Source organism: Rhinoraja longicauda, chromosome 2 (assembly GCF_053455715.1).
Source record: "Rhinoraja longicauda isolate Sanriku21f chromosome 2, sRhiLon1.1, whole genome shotgun sequence".
Lineage (NCBI taxonomy): Eukaryota > Metazoa > Chordata > Chondrichthyes > Rajiformes > Arhynchobatidae > Rhinoraja > Rhinoraja longicauda.
In genome coordinates this window covers 34,490,490-34,506,679 of record NC_135954.1, presented here as the reverse complement: position 1 = coordinate 34,506,679, position 16,190 = coordinate 34,490,490, and the positions used below count along the sequence as shown (strand labels likewise).

At 42.2% G+C, this 16,190-nt stretch overlaps 1 protein-coding gene across 2 annotated transcripts in view; it reads left to right on the top strand.

Annotated features, from left to right (window-relative positions):
- The window catches only part of LOC144603599 (ATP-dependent translocase ABCB1-like), an 83,707-nt gene extending 68,170 nt beyond the window's left edge, over positions 1–15,537 (top strand). Inside the window, exons 22-28 of one of the 2 annotated variants that reach the window (XM_078417064.1) lie at positions 800–900; positions 3,079–3,219; positions 5,128–5,284; positions 9,535–9,732; positions 12,884–13,090; positions 14,557–14,703; positions 15,337–15,537. In XM_078417064.1, the coding sequence (XP_078273190.1) occupies positions 800–900; positions 3,079–3,219; positions 5,128–5,284; positions 9,535–9,732; positions 12,884–13,090; positions 14,557–14,703; positions 15,337–15,537 (1,152 nt within the window). Of the gene's footprint in view, positions 1–799; positions 901–3,078; positions 3,220–4,137; positions 4,191–5,127; positions 5,285–9,534; positions 9,733–12,883; positions 13,091–14,556; positions 14,704–15,336 lie in introns of those variants that run through there. The other variant, XM_078417073.1, reaches the window with a different exon arrangement.
- Positions 15,538–16,190: the final 653 nt, after the last annotated feature.

Sequence of the window (16,190 nt, the reverse complement as noted above, 5' to 3'; positions counted from 1 at the left end):
AAGATCATGTAGGTCTAGGCGGACTGAGCGGAGGTGTTCAGCGAAACGATCGCCGAGCCTGCGCTTGGTCTCGCCGATATATAGGAGTCCACACCTGGAACAGCGGACACAGTAAATGAGGCTGGAGACGGTGCAAGTGAACCTCTGCCTCACCTGAAAGATCTGTCTGGGTCGAGGGTAGAGGTATAGGTATAGGGACAGGTGTTACAAGGGAGCTGTTTGGGTGGGAAGGGATGAGTTAACCATGGAGTTGCGGAGGGAACGATCACTGCGGAAAGCGGAAAAGGGTGGAAATGGGAAGATGTGGCTAGTGGTGGGATCCCGTGGGAGGTGGTGAAAGGTGGAGGAATATGTGCTGTACTCGACGGCTGATGGGGTGAAAGGTGAGGACTAGGAGGACTCTGTCTCTGTTGTGCATATGGTATGCTTGCCTTCAAAACTAGGGGCATTCAATACTGGAGTCAAGAAGTCATGATACAGCTCTATAAGACTTTGATTAAGCCACATTTCGAGTATTGCAAGCAGTTCTAGTCGAGAAGTTTAAGAAGCTTTTAGATAGTTACATGAAAGAGCATGGAAAAGAGGGATATGGATCATGTACAGGCAGATGAGATCAGTTTAACTTGGTATCATGTGCGGACAAACATTGTGGACCAATGTTCCTGTGCTGTACTGTTCTATGTTCTATGGTTGAGACTGGGATTTGGAAGCCCACTTCTGAAAAATCTGCTGTTATTGTGTTGTGGGCAATCCCAATTATGCTGCATTATTTAACCGTTGTCTTCTTCATCTTCACCAGCTTGCTACAGAGGTAGTTGAAAACATTCGAACAGTTGTAGCTCTAACAAGAGAGAAGAAATTTGAACAAATGTACGAAGGTTGCTTGGCTGTTCCATACAGGTAAGAGGAGAGGTTTTTTTTGGTTGATGGTGTAAAGGGGACTTTATTAGCTAGAAGAGGAGCCAGCGCTGCCGTCGCAGCTGCGGCTTGCCTGCAGTCCATCTGTCTTTTGTGTTTTTTGTTGTTTTTGTATGAATTGTAGTTTTAATATGGTGTCGGGAGCCCTGACGTGGCAAGTTCAACAGCCTGACCTCGGGAGAAGACGGCAGGGAAGAGAAAAGACATTTTGGCCTTCCATCACAGTGAGAAGGGACTGGAAGAGACTCACTGTGATGGATGTTTCTTTTGTTTGGTGTTAGTGTATGATTGTATGTGTTATTGCATTTTTATTGATTATTCTTATTGGTCTTAGTGTTTCAACTGCGGGTAATGTTTCATTTCACTACACATTTATGTGTATGTGACAAATAAACGACTATTGACTATTGACTATTGAAGAATAACTAGGAAAGTTAAAAGATATTTTTTATCCAAAATGTTATTGTTCCTTGGATCCTTTATTTGACAATTGAGCCATGAATAGTGGCATAATTTAAAGTGGGTTTGGATAATGATTTGAAAAAGAATTTTGAAGGGGAAAAGGGACAGGGTGGTGCTGTAGGTTTGATACTGAGCTGATAATCCACATGGCCCTAAATGGTGTGCAGACTGCTGAGCTGCAGTGGGTCAGGGAGTAGATAAATAAATGAATATTACTGTATGATGTGGAAGGCACTTGAGAAACCTCAATATTGTTTTATTTGGAAGGCTGACTACGGGGCAGGATCTATGCCTTTAGACTTTAGTGATACAGCACGGAAACAGGGTCTTCAGCCCACCAGGCGCAGCGCCGACCAGTGATACAGCATGGAAACAGGGTCTTCAGCCCACCAGGCGCAGCACCGACCAGTGATCACCCCCCGCGCTTGCACTACCCTAAACACCAAGGATCATTTTTTTTAATTTACAGAAGCCAATTAGATTTACACAAACCTTTACGACTTTGGAGTGTGGGAGGAAACCGAAGCACCTGGAGAAAATACCCATCGTCACAGGGAATACATACAATCTCCGTACAGAGAGCACCCGAGTTCAGGATTGAACCCGGGTCTTTGGCGCTGTAAGGCAGCAGCTCTACCACTGTGCTGCCCTTGTGTCAAGATTGAGTTGTGTACAGGACACTGATTTGTAGGGTCCCAGAGGCTGTAATTATACAGGGCCTCAGTGAGTTCACACCTGGAATATTGTGTCCTGTTTTTTTATTCCTTATCCACGAAAGGCTGTACATGGCCGAGTAGGGACACAAGAAAGATTCACAAGGGTTCCAGGGATGGCAGGTTTGCTGTTTGAGGAGTGATTGAGTAAACTGGGATGGTATTCTAGAGAGTTTAAAGAATCTAATAGAAACATACAGAATTCTAAAAGGGATGCAGGGAAGATGTTTCCCCTGGCGGATGAGTCGAGTAAAAAAATTATAAATTGTTCTCAGTGTGTAGGATAGTGTTTGTGTAAGGGGTTTGCTGGTCAATGGGCCAAAGGGTTTGTTTCCACGCTGTATTCCTAAAGTCTAATCAGCCATGATCGAAATGCATGGAAGCTTGAAGGGCCTACTTGAAAGGGCGGCACAGTGGGACAGTGGTAGATTTGCTGCCTAAAAGTGCTTAAAGTGCCGTTTACCCGGGTTCTGTCTGTACGGTGTTTGTACGTTCTCCCTGTAACTGTGTGGGTTTTCTCCAAGAACTTTGGTTTCCTCCCACACTCCAAAGACGTATAGGTTTGTAGATAAATCGGCTTGGTACAAGTGTAAATTGTCCATAGTGTGCAGGGAGGTGTTAATGGGGATCGCTGATCGCTGCGGACCCGGTGGACCGAAGGGTCTGTTTCTGCACTGTATCTCTAAACTAAATGAAATACAGGCATATTCTTCATCCAAATTCTTCTGTTCCAGGATTTACCTATATTCAGAGGGAGCCATCTGCCTGTTTGAGTGTATAAGAGTTGGGACTGCGTGGTGGGGGCGGGATGGATAGGGTTCTCAGCTGGTTGATTATAATTGTGCAGTTAACATTATCATTGATAGAGGGCAGCTGGGATATAGTATGACATCCCTCCTCTCGCTGTATCAAATGTATGCAGTGAATTAAAATCATTGCCACGCATTGCTCAACATTGTCCATTTACCCTTTTATGTTTCCAAAGAAACGCCAAAAAGAAGTCTTACATTTATGGAATCACCTTTAGCCTTTCACAAGCAATTATGTTCTTTGCTTATGCAGCAAGTTTTCGATTTGGAGCCTGGCTAGTGACTCATAACTACATGGGGTTCCGAGACGTTTTTCTGTGAGTATAAATTCTTGTTGCATCAATCTGTTTCTGCAAGCGAACGATGCCATTGGCTTGGGTTATTATTGATGTACCTGCTTTAATTATGTGAGGTACCATAAGGGTCACTTTACAAAATGCAACAGGAATCCATTTAAGATAATGATGAGATTTGAAATATTGTGTTTAAGTCTGATCTCCCTACTTAAGGAGAGAAACATTTGTGATAAAGTAGTGTAATAAAGATTCACTAAATCGATTCCTTGGATCTTGGGTTTATTTCATGAGGAGATAGTAAGCAAACAGGGCCCACAGTCTTGGAAGTTTAGAAAACTGAGAGGTCATCTCAATGAAATGTATCAAGACTCATAAGAAGCGTGCAGAGTGAATGCAGGGATGATGTTTTCCCTGGCTGCAGTGTCCATAATCAGGAGTTATAGTCACAAATTGAGAAGGTGGCCAATCAGCAGAGAATTGAGAAGAAATGTCTCCATTTAGCAAATTGTGCATCTTGGAAATTTGCCACCTGAAAGAGCTGTGCAAGTCACGATATATATTCTACAAAAGGGAATAGACTTTAGGGATACAGCACGAAAACAGGCCCTTCGGCCCATCGAGTCCGGCGCCATATGGCAACAACACTACTGCTGCACGACTGTGCCGCCCCCGATTTTTGGATGTTAACGGGATTAAAGTATGTGGGTTTGTACAAGAAAGTGGGGCTGAGCTAATGATCTTATCTAATAGTGGAGCAGGCATCAGGGAACAAATGACCTCCTTCTCCTGTTTCTGCATTATGTTAAAAAAAATCTGTATTTTCAGTATCTTCTAATTTTCCTTGCATTCTCTTTTTCGCCAAAAATGTTTGACTATCCCATTCTTCAGCTTCTGCAACTTGCTTTCTTGACGCTGTCCTTCTCTTTCCAATGTGTACAGTCTGCTTGTTTCTATCTCTTTCCTTGCACGATGGTCTACTGAATGAAGTGAGGCATCTCTGAGAAGACTCACTCGGGTCCTGTCAGGCTACTGCTTGCATCTGAGCTGAACTCTTGGAACAATGCCATGAGGCATCTGAGAAGCGCCATCCGGTAACTGCTGAAAAATCTCATTGTCCATCTGGAAGTTGCCCCTCCATTTCTGCACGGTATGATTAACACCTCCTCCTTATTGTTAACTTCATTTTGTTTACCTCTCGTTTTGTCAATTTCATCTGTAAACTGCAAACTGAAAAGAAGAATAGCCTGTTTTATTCATAGAAACATAGAAACATAGAAAATAGGTGCAGGAGTAGGCCATTCGAGCCTGCACCGCCATTCAATATGATCATGGCTGATCATCCAACTCAGTATCCCGTACCTGCCTTCTCTCCATACCCCCAGATCCCTTTAGCCACAAGGGCCACATCTAGCTCCCTCTTAAATATAGCCAATGAACTGGCCTCATTCATTAGAGCAAAACTAACTGCAAGGTGCTGCAAATGTGAAAGCAAAACAGAAGTTGGCAGAAGCAGTCAGTAGGTTAGGCAGCATCCATTGATACGTCCAACGCATCAGGTCAAATCCACTGACTTGATACCTTGTGTAGAAAGGAACTGCAGATGCTGGTATATACCAAAGATAGACACAAAGTGCTGAAGTAACTCAGCGGGTCAGGCAGTGTCTCTGGAAAAAAGGAATGCGTGACATTTCGGGTCGGGACCCTTTAGACTGTCAGAAGAAGGGTCCTGCCCCTTAACGTCAGCCATCCTTTTTCCCCTGAGATGTGCCTGACCTGCTCAGTTACTCCAGCATTTTGTATCAATCTTCGACTTGAGTCTCCTTTTCACTTGCTTTTCATACATTTCTTCATGGATTATCATTCTGCAGAGCGTGCATATTTGTAGGGATAACATTGCATGTTCTTTAATCTGAATTATGTTTATTGCAGCGTGTTCTCAGCGATTGTATTTGGAGCGATGGCTTTAGGACAAGCCAGCTCGTTTGCACCTGATTATGCCAAGGCTAAAGTATCAGCAGCCCGAATCATCATGTTGATTGAACAAGCAGTATCAATAGACAGCTTTAGTGATGCTGGTGACTTTCCCGTAAGTACCTCACTGTCTTGTAGTTAATGCTCAGTAGTACCGAACGTTAAAGAATTGAAGACTATGAAATGTCAGAATCTCAAATTGTTCATAAATAGCTGGTGACTAAAAGTAGATTAGTGAGTGTTTGACGTACTGGGCTTGTACTCGCTGAAGTTTAGAAGAATGAGGGGGGACATTGAAATGTACAGAAGAGTGAAAGGCCTGGATTGAGTGGATGTGGAGGGGATGTTTCCACCAGTGGGAGAGTCGAGGACTAGAGGCCATAGCCTCAGAATTAAAGGAAGTTCTTTTAGGATGGAGATGAGGAGGAATTTCTGTAGTCTATAGGTGGTGAATCTGTGGAATTCTATTGCCACAGAAGGTTTTGGAGGCCCTCAGTGGATATTTTTAAGGCAGAGATAGATAGATTCTTGATTAGTACTGGTGTCAGGGGTTATGGGGAGAAGGCAGGAGAATGGGGTTAGGAGGGAGAGATAGATCATCCATGATTGAATGGCAGAGTAGACTTGATGGGCCGTTTGGCCTAATTCTGCTACTATCACTTATGATCGTATGATCGAAGAACCCAGCAACATTGTTGAAGGTGCTGTTTAACACACAAAAGGATGCAAAATGCTGGAGTAACTCAGCAGTCAGGCAGCATCTCTGGAGAACATTGCTATGTGACATTTTGGGTTGAGACTCTTCTTCAGACCCCTTTTTCAGACTCTTCAGGGTCTGAAGAATGGTCTTGACCTGAAATGTTACCTGCCGAGTTACTCCAGCACTTTGTGTCCTTTGGTAACTGTATTTTTAGCACAAAGCCTTGAAAGACATTTTCATCTGCTGTGAATAGTATTGTCAGAAACATTTGCCATAGTTGTATAGACCATAAAAATCAGAATTTTTAACTTGGGAACCCAATATCTAGTTTTGACACAGTTGGCACAATTGAATAGAGAGTGTAAAGCAGCATCTTCCTGGGAGTGTGAAGGAGCAGGTGATAATACAACGAATGCCAGAGATTAGGCCAAAAAGTGTAATTTTGCAATAGCAGTTGAAAAGGTTCCAGAGCCACATGTGGGCTGTTGCACACGATGGACGTGGATATAAGTGAGCATAGAATATATGTCTGAAGAAGGGTCTCGACACGAAGCGGCACCCATTCCTTCTCTCCAGAGATGCTGCCTGTCCCGCTGAGTTACTCCAGCATTTTGTGTCTATTATAGAATATTAAACCCTTGGTCATGAATATCATTGACATAGTTCTGCACACTATTGATGCCTTAAACCGAATGTTTGCCTCTTACATAGAAACATAGAAAATAAGTGCAGGAGGAGGCCATTTGGCTCTTCGAGCCAGCACCGCCATTCATTGTGATCATGGCTGATCATCTACAATCAGTAACCTGTGCCTGCCTTCTCCCCATATCCCTTGATTCCACTCGCCCCTAGAGCTCTATCTAACTCTCTTTTGAATTCATCCAGTGAATTGGCCTCCACTACCTTCTGTGGAAGAGAATTCCACATATTCACAACTCTCTGGGTGAAAAGGTTTCTTCTCACCTCAGTTTTAAATGGCCTCCTCTTTATTTTTAGACTGTGGGCCCTGGTTCTGGATTCTCCCAACATTGGGACCATTTTTCCTGCATCTAGCTTTTCCAGTCCTTTTATAATTTTATTCGTCTCTATAAGATCCCCTCTCATCCTTCTAAACTCCAGTGAATACAAGCCTAGTCTTTCCAATCTTTCCTCATATGACAGTCCCTCCGTCCCAGGGATTAACCCTGTGAACCTACGCTGCTCTGCCTCAATAGCAAGGACGTCCTTCCTCAAATTAGGAGACCAAAATGCACACAATACTCCAGATGTGGTCTCATCAGGGCCCTATACAACTGCAGAAGGACGTCATTGCTCCCATACTCAAATCTTCCCGTTATGAAGGCTAACATGCCATTAGATTTCTTCACTGCCTGCTGCACCTGCACGCTTACTTTCAGTGACTGGTGTACAAGGACAGCAAGGTCTCGTTGCACTTCCCCTTTACCTAATCTGACACCGTTGAGATTATAATCTGCTTCCTTATTTTTGCCGCCAAAGTGGATGACCTCACATTTATCTACATTATACTGCATCTGCCATGCATCTGTCCACTTACTCAACCTGTCCAAGTCACCCTGCAACCTCCTAACCTCCTCTTCGCAGTTCACACTGCCACCCAGCTTTGTGTCATCTGCAAACTTGCTAGTGTTTTAAAACGTGCTAGTTTTTCTATCTTTAAAGAGCACAGGTGAAGGCCCTTCTTGCTTTATAAAATAGCACGTGGCCCAAGTGACAAAATTGATGACTCCCAATCCATCTGGAATCCATGTAATTGATGCTTTAATGCCGCTGAACTGTGTTTTCCTGAATCTTGGAACATTTTGGTATTGTTCGAAAGTCTGACATTTATTTCCAGGGATACCGCTAGACTCACTGAGCTACTCCAGCATCTTGTGTCTCACACAGCTGCGCATTCACATATAGCCCAGGCTGGGTAAGGATGTGTCATGTTGACAAATGAATGGCTTGCCAGATCATATGGGACAGCACTTAAGAGGCAACCACATCGTCATAGAAAGTAGACACAAGGAAATGCAGGTTCTGATTTACAAATAAAGACGCAAAATGCTGGCGAAAGATGGAAGGCTGGTCTTTGTCCAACCATTTGCCAAATCAAAAACAGCCTCACCTGTATCTACCTATCACATGCAGATGCTGGTTTAAATCGAAGGTAGACACAAAATGCTGGAGTAAAACAACGGGACAGGCAGCATCTCTGGAGAGAAGGAATGGACGGTGTTTTGGATCGAGACCCTTCCTCAGAGTGATGTAAGATGTTTTGGATCGAGACCCTTCTTCAGACTGATGTCAGATCTTTTGGGTCGTTGTTCTCCCGGTTGCTCAGCACTTCAACTCCCCCTCCCATTTCCAATCTGACCTTTCTGTCCTGGGCCGCCTCCATCGTCAGAGTGAGGTCCAGCACAAATTGGTAGAACAGCACCTCATATCTCGCTTGGATAGCTTACACCCCAGCGGTATGAACATTGACTTCCCTAACTTGAAATAGCCCTTGCTTTCCCTCTCTCTCCATCCCCTTCCCAGTTCTCCCACCAGTCTTACGGTCTCCGACTACATTCTATCTTTGTCCCATTCACTCCCCTGACATCAGTCTGAAGGTCTCGACCCAAAACATCGCCCATTCCTCCTCTCTCTAGAGATGTTGCCTGTCCTGCTGAGTTACTCCAGCATTTTGTGTCTACTTGCCAGACCTTGTCCCATTCCCATTTCTCTTCCAACTTTCTCCCCCACCTCCCCTCCCCAATGATTTCCTTCCAGACTGAGCCAGATAAGGCAGCAACTCTACCACTCAAGATAATGGTAAACACAAAAATGACTGATTATAACTTTTCTAATTCCACGTTATTTAATTAACTGTATTGAGAATTCTCACAGCCATGGTGGAGATACATTAGTGCACAGTTCATATACCTAACCATTAAATCTAAGCACCACTCCCAACAATAAATTAGTAAGCCATTTAAACTGTCCTTGGCTGTGGATCCTCATAGTTCACCTGCAGTGTGTCATCAACTGCATCTGCAAGTATTTTTACACCTGGCACTTAAGTGTTGAAAGTTATTTATCACATTATGCAAGCAGAATTATCCTGATAAAATGCTCTCTGATATATATGTGAAGCGGTGGTAAGTGGCAGAGCACTTGGTACTGTTGCAACAGCCTGGGTTCCATCCAGACCTCCATTATTATCTTTGTGGAGTTTGCATGTTACCCGTGTGACTGATTGGATTTCATCCCACATCCTAAAGAATGTGGAGTTTGTATGTTCCCCCTGTGACTGATTGGATTTCATCCCACATCCTAAAGAAGTGCTGGTTGGCAGGTTTACTGGATATTGTAAATTATCCCCAGTCTTGGTTTCCCTAATGCAGGAGAATCTAAGCTGGATGTGTGAAAGAGTAGGTTACCAGGAACTAAATGTGTGTGTGCGTGTGGGGGGTGGGGAGCAATGAAACATTGGGAATGCTGTGTGAGCTGACATTGAGTCCAGTATGGAGAACAAAGGAGAAAATATAAGTGTGACATATACTTTGGGTTCTAACTGTTGATGGACACCCGTATATTTGATATCTTCGCAAAGTTATTTGAGAACATGTATAGAAAAGTTAAAATGGTACTAAATGTCATGGTTCTGATTCTTTTTCAAGAGCACATTTGAAGGAGTGGTCAAGTTTGAAGATGTTGCCTTTAACTATCCTTCTCGCCCGGATGTGCCTGTGTTGCAAGGTTTAACAGTTGCAGTTGGGAAAGGACAAACCTTGGCTCTAGTGGGTAGTAGTGGCTGTGGGAAAAGCACCACTGTCCAGCTGCTCGAGAGGTACTATGACCCACAAAATGGAAATGTGGTAAGTGACTTACTCCCTTTTGATCGGGTCAGAAATCTGTGGGGGTGTTGTTGCGTTCAAATAATCATCGACTGTCTATTTCACCATGTGTGTTACACGTTCTTCTGGATTTTCATTAGAATGATGGTACGTTCACAGGCTGTTTTGTTCATAAGTTCATGTTATGGGAGCAGAGTTAGGCTATTTGGCCCATCAAATCTACTCTGCCATTCAATCATGGCTGATCTACCCTTCCCTCTAAACCCCATTCCCCTGCCTTCTCCCCATAACCCCTGCCACCTGTACTAATCAAGAATCTATCTATCTCTGCCTTAAAAATATCCATTGACGGCCTCCACAACCTTCTGTGGTAAAGAATTTCACAGATTCACCACCCTCTACAGAAATTCCTCCTCATCTCCTTCCTAAAAGAACTTCCTTTAATTCTGAGGCAATGACCTCTCGTCCTAGACTCTCCCACTAGTGGAAACATCGTCTCAAAAGCGCACTAATTCTACTTTTAGTTGGTAACCTCTTTATTAGTCACCTGGCATCTCATTATCATATCTGGATAACATGCAACAAAAAGCTTTTCACTGTACCTTGTTACACATGACAATAATAAATAAACTAAAAAGTTCAAGAGAGCCACTAATGCTTTCTCTAATATTGCCACCGAATCATATTTTTTAAGCAGAGAAAGAGGCCCTGTGGCCCAGTTTGTCCACACGGACCAAGGTATTTACCTGAACTAGTCCCATTTGCCTGTGTTTGGCCCATATCCCAGTAAATCTTTTCTGTCCCTGTACCTGTCTTTTTTAATTTGTAATTGTTCCCTCTACCGCTTTCTGGAGCACCTCATTCTGTACACCCACCACCCTTTATGTGAAAAAGCTGCCCCTCAGATCTCCTTTAAATCTTTCCCTTGCTACCTTAAACCTAACCCTTCAGTTTTATACTCCCCTACCCTGGGAAAATTACTAAACACTAAAGCCTAATTCATCTCTCCTTCTAACTCAAATCCACAGGCAACATCATTGTGAATCTTTTCTGCTTTCACTCTAGCTCAAATCACATCCATTTCCTCATCCACAACTACACTCAAATCATATAGTATGGCGATGAGAATACACTTCATTTATTTTTCATAGATCCAGTTTCATGTTGAGGCCCATCCAGCAGATACTTCCTATGTTCAAAGAGCAAACCTTGCATTCAGTGGCATTACCATCAGCAAATCCTCAACGATCACCATTTTATTGTTTGCCAGCGAGCAGAAGCTCCACTGGGCCAGCCATGTACTACCCATGGCCACAGGAGTTGGACAGAGACCAGAAGGAGTTGGACAGAGACCAGATATTATGTGCCAAATGATTCATGTCCTATAGACAATAGACAATAGGTGCAGGAGTAGGCCATTCGGCCCTTCGAGCCAGCACCACCATTCAATGTGATCATGGCTGATCATTCTCAATCAGTATCCCGTTCCTGCCTTCTCCCCATACCCCCTGACTTCGCTATCCTTAAGAGCTCTATCTAGCTCTCTCTTGAATGCATTCAGAGAATTGGCCTCCACTGCCTTCTGAGGCAGAGAATTCCACAGATTTACAACTCTCTGATGTTTTTCTTCATCTCCGTCCTGATATCCCAAAGCCTGTCCATAATTTACGTGTGCCACTGTCTGGTTGCCTGAATGACCGCAGGTCAACATTCCAGGTTGTTGAGAAAATTAAGATGATTTATGAAAGTATGATCAATCAGTTTTTTACAACGGTTAAACACAGTAATTTTCTCTGACAGAATTCTGTTTGTTTTGTCACGGACCTCACAGAGACAATTATTACTATCCTCTTTATTATTATTATTATGTGTATGTTATTTGGGTGAGTTTATACAATATCTGTAATAGCCTCTTTATTTCTATTATGTGTATATGATTTGGGTGAGTTTATACAATATCAACAATAGCCTCTTTATTTCCATTATGTGTATGTGATTTGGGTGAGTTCGTACAATATCAGTGATTTGGATGAGATCATACATGGCAAGATTAACAAGTTTGCAGATGATATAAACATGGGTAGTTTTGCAGATAGTGAAGATGGTTGTGGAAAATTACAGCAGGATCTTGATCGGTTCAGGAGGGCTGAGGAATGGTTGATGGAATTTAACACATAAAAATGTGAGGAGTTGCATTTTGGGAAGTCTAACATGAGCAGGGTCAACACATTGAATGGCAGAACTCTGGGGAGTGTTATGTAGCAGGGGGATCTAGGAGTGCAGGTGCATGGTTCCTTGAAGGTGGAGTCACAGGTAGATAGGATGGTCAAAAAGGGTTTTGGCCCATTGGCCTTCATCAGTCAGAGTATCGTATAGAAGTTGGAAGGTCATGTTGCTGTTACATAAGACATTGAGGCCGCATTTAGAGTATTGTATTCCGTTCTGGACACTATGTTATAGGTAAGATGTTGTGAAGCTGCAAAGGGTACATAGAAGATTTACAACGATGTTGCCAGGACTCAAGGGTGTGAGCTATAGGGAGAGGTTGAGTAGGCTGGGTGATCCTTGGAGCATAGGAGGATGGGGGTGATCTTATAGAGGTGTATAAAATCATGAGAGGAATAGATCAGGTAGATGCAAAGAGTCTCCTGCCCAGAGAAGGTGAATCGATTACATAGGTTTAAGGTGAAGGGGAAAAGATTTAATAGGAATCTGAGGGGTAACTTTTTCACCCAAAGGATGGTGGGTGTATGGAACGAGCTGCCAGAGGAGGTAGTTGAGGCAGAGACTATTCCACCGTTTAAGAAACAGTTGGACAGGTAGATGGATAGGACAGGTTGGGAGAGATATGAGCCAAACACAGGCAGGTGGGACATGTTGGCCAGTGTAGGCAAGTTGAGCTGAAAGGCCTATTTCCACGTTGTATATTGATGATATTAATAATCATTTTTTGTGAAGTCTTCATTCATTATTTGTACAAGAATTTGTGTAAATCCTTAATGTATCAATCTTTTAATCCTGCAGTTTACATCAGATTAACAAGTTAGGATTCTTGTATAACAAATGGATGTTGACATGGCCAAAAAAAATAATTAATATCTATCATGTAAGCCTAATGGTAACAAAAACATTTTCAACAAAGTGAAACATTTGAAATATACCTTTTCTGCAGTTTTTAGATAACAACAATATAAAGGGCCTCAATATTCAGTGGGCTCGGGCGCAGATTGGTATTGTGTCTCAAGAACCAGTGCTGTTTAACTGCAGCATTGCTGAAAATATTGCCTATGGGGACAACAGCAGGATTGTATCCCAGGAAGAAATAGAGGCTGCAGCCAAAGCTGCTAACATACATTCTTTTATTGAAACTCTCCCTCAGGTATGTACTGCATGGTTACACATAATAAACTCAGTAATAATATCTAAAAACAATTGAATGTCTCATCTTGCATAAAAGCAAGAAACGATTATACTAGAATTCTGTACAGCATTTGTTAAGCCACAATTTGTGAACTGTGAACATGGGCTGGTTCTGGTTCTGGTCAACAAGACAAAGCTGCCACCTCACAACACCAGAGACTTGCATTCAATCCTAACCTCGAATGCTGTCTGTATGGAGAGGGAGTTTGCATGTTCTCTCTGTGACCATATGGGGTTTACTCCAGGTACTCCAGTTTCTACCCAAATCCCAAAAACACACGGGTTGGTAGATCAATTGGCCACTGTAAAATTGTCCCTTGAGTGTAGGGAGTGAACAAGAAAGCGGGTGTGAAGAGGTGATTGATGGTCAGGGTGGACTTGGTGGGCCAACAAGCCTATTTCTATGCTGTATCTCTAAATTAAACTAAACATAACAACAAAAGATGTGATAGCAGTGGGAGAGTGCAGAGATTTACGAGGATGTTGCCAGGATGTGGAAACTTAAACCATGAGGAAACAAAGCCATCTGAGGGGAGTGTTAATCAAGGTGCATAAAATTATGAGGCCTTGATAGGCTAAACCTTCCTAATTACTGACCCCATTGCTATTTACTTTAACGATGAGTTCCATAAATAAATATTAAAGTTAATTGGTAAAAGGATTAGTTAGATGAGCAGCACTTTTTTTTTCCACCAAGAGTGTGCTAGTGGTTTGGAATTCATTTCCTGAAAGGCTGTTAGGGGGTAAAAACCACCATCAGACTTAAGAAGTAACCGGATATGAAGCTTTTCAACCATCAAGGACTAACTTGCTTCCACCTGATTTTAGTTTCAGATTCTATAACTTTGGGTACTGGCAAGTGATTACATTAGCTATAAAAACAGATGTTTATTGTGGTAGTCGGTAGCTTCTTCTACGAGGCTTACTGAGAAGGTAAACAAAATATATGGCGGATTGACCAAATTATTTCCCCAATCCAAACATATATTTCCATGATTTGAGCGAGTGATTCTTTTATTCATAGGCATATTGTGATACAGCATAGTAACAGGCCCTTTGGCCCATCTTGCCCACACCAGCCAACATGTCCCAGCTACACTAGTCCCACCTGCCTGCATTTGGCCCATATTCCTTCAACCTGTCCTATCCAGTATTTTCCTTCAATTACACCTCAGTGTGCATTCTACATGCAATAATATGTATGATATCATAACAGTTTACCAGTTCTGTGGTGCATTGCTCTTTGGTGTATTTCAGAGATCAAAAATTAAGTTATAAGTTTCTAAGAGTAAAGACCAATCCTGAAGTTATGAATATCTAAAATAGCTAAACTGCAGTTCATTTGTTATTATTGAAGTAAACAGGTAATTTAAAATGAATCATTTGTAGAAAAGTTAAAAGCAATATTTTATTCTGTTTATTTAGAAATATGAAACATGTGTCGGAGACAAGGGCACCCAGCTATCTGGAGGGCAGAAACAGCGAGTGGCCATTGCCCGAGCATTAGTCCGAAATCCTAAGATCCTGCTGCTTGATGAAGCTACTTCAGCACTGGATACAGAAAGTGAAATGGTAAGATTGGAGCTTTTGGACGTGAAGTGCAATATTTTTGCAGGCAAAATAATTATAATTTGAAATGTCACAAGACAACTAAGAGATAAATGAAAAGGATAAAACATTAGGAACAATGCATCCCCATATTGCACAACATCCTCCAACTGTATACTGGGAATAATAAAGATGAAAATGTATTCCTAAGAGAGTTGCAGTAGAGGACAATGATTGATGTAATGGCAAAATTATCAAGCAATATTAATTTGGGATAAATTATGGAGTTTGCACTAAGGTTAAACTCAGTTTTAATTGACAAACATTATATCATTTTCTATCCCTTTACATTCTGAGATGGTTTCCCATTGGAGTGCATTGGCAGATATGGTGCCCAGTATCACTCAAGTTTGAGTACATATTTGTGGGATTCCTGAACTTGCTGAAATTTAAACAGCTGTTTTTATCATCACCGTCACCATTATTGATCATTTTTATCAGTAGGAACTTGGCTATGATGTGCATTTCACACTTGGCTCGATTCTAAACATCTAATTCCAAAGAGATTAATTTTCATAGAATTATTTTAAGTCTTAAAATATGACTATCAATGTGAACTGTTCTCATGTTTGTTTTCACTTCTTCCATTTTCAACAGATTGTCCAAGAAGCACTGGACAAAGCAAGAGAGGGCCGTACCTGCATTGTGATAGCTCATCGTTTGTCTACTGTCCAGAATGCCAACAAAATCGCTGTGTTTCAAAATGGACAAATTGCAGAGGAAGGAACACACCAGCAACTTTTGGCCAAACAAGCTCTTTACTACAATCTAGTTAATGCACAAATGAGACGAAACTGAGTGGGGAAAAAATATCAATCACTATATTCAAATTTATTTTTTAAATTTCAGTTTGATTTTGGGAAACGGCAATAAAATTAGACCAGTGGAATAACATAGAAAACATAGAAAATAGGTGCAGGAGGAGGCCATTTGGCAGTTCGAGCCAGCACCGCCATTCATTGTGATCATGGCTGATCGTCCACAATCAATAACCCGTGCCTGCCTTCTCCCCATATCCCTTGATTCCACTAGACCCTTGAGCTCTATCTAACTCTCTCTTAAATCCATCCAATGATTTGGCTTCCACTGCCCTCTGTGGCAGAGAATTCCACAAATTCACAACTCTCTGGGTGTAAAAGTTCCTTCTCACCTCAGTTTTAAATGGCCTCCCCTTTATTCTAAGACTGTGGCCCCTGGTTCTGGACTCCCCCAATAATGGGAACATTTTTCCTGCATCTAGCTTGTCCAGTCCTTTTATAATTTTATATGTTTCTATAAGATCCCCTCTCATCCTTCTAAATTCCAGTGAATACAAGCCTAGTCTTTTCAATCTTTCCTCATATGACAGTCCTGCCATCCCAGGGATCAATCTCGTGAACCTACGCTGCACTGCCTCAATTACAAGGATGTCCTTCCCCAAATTAGGAGACGTGGTAGCTTCGCGGAGACTG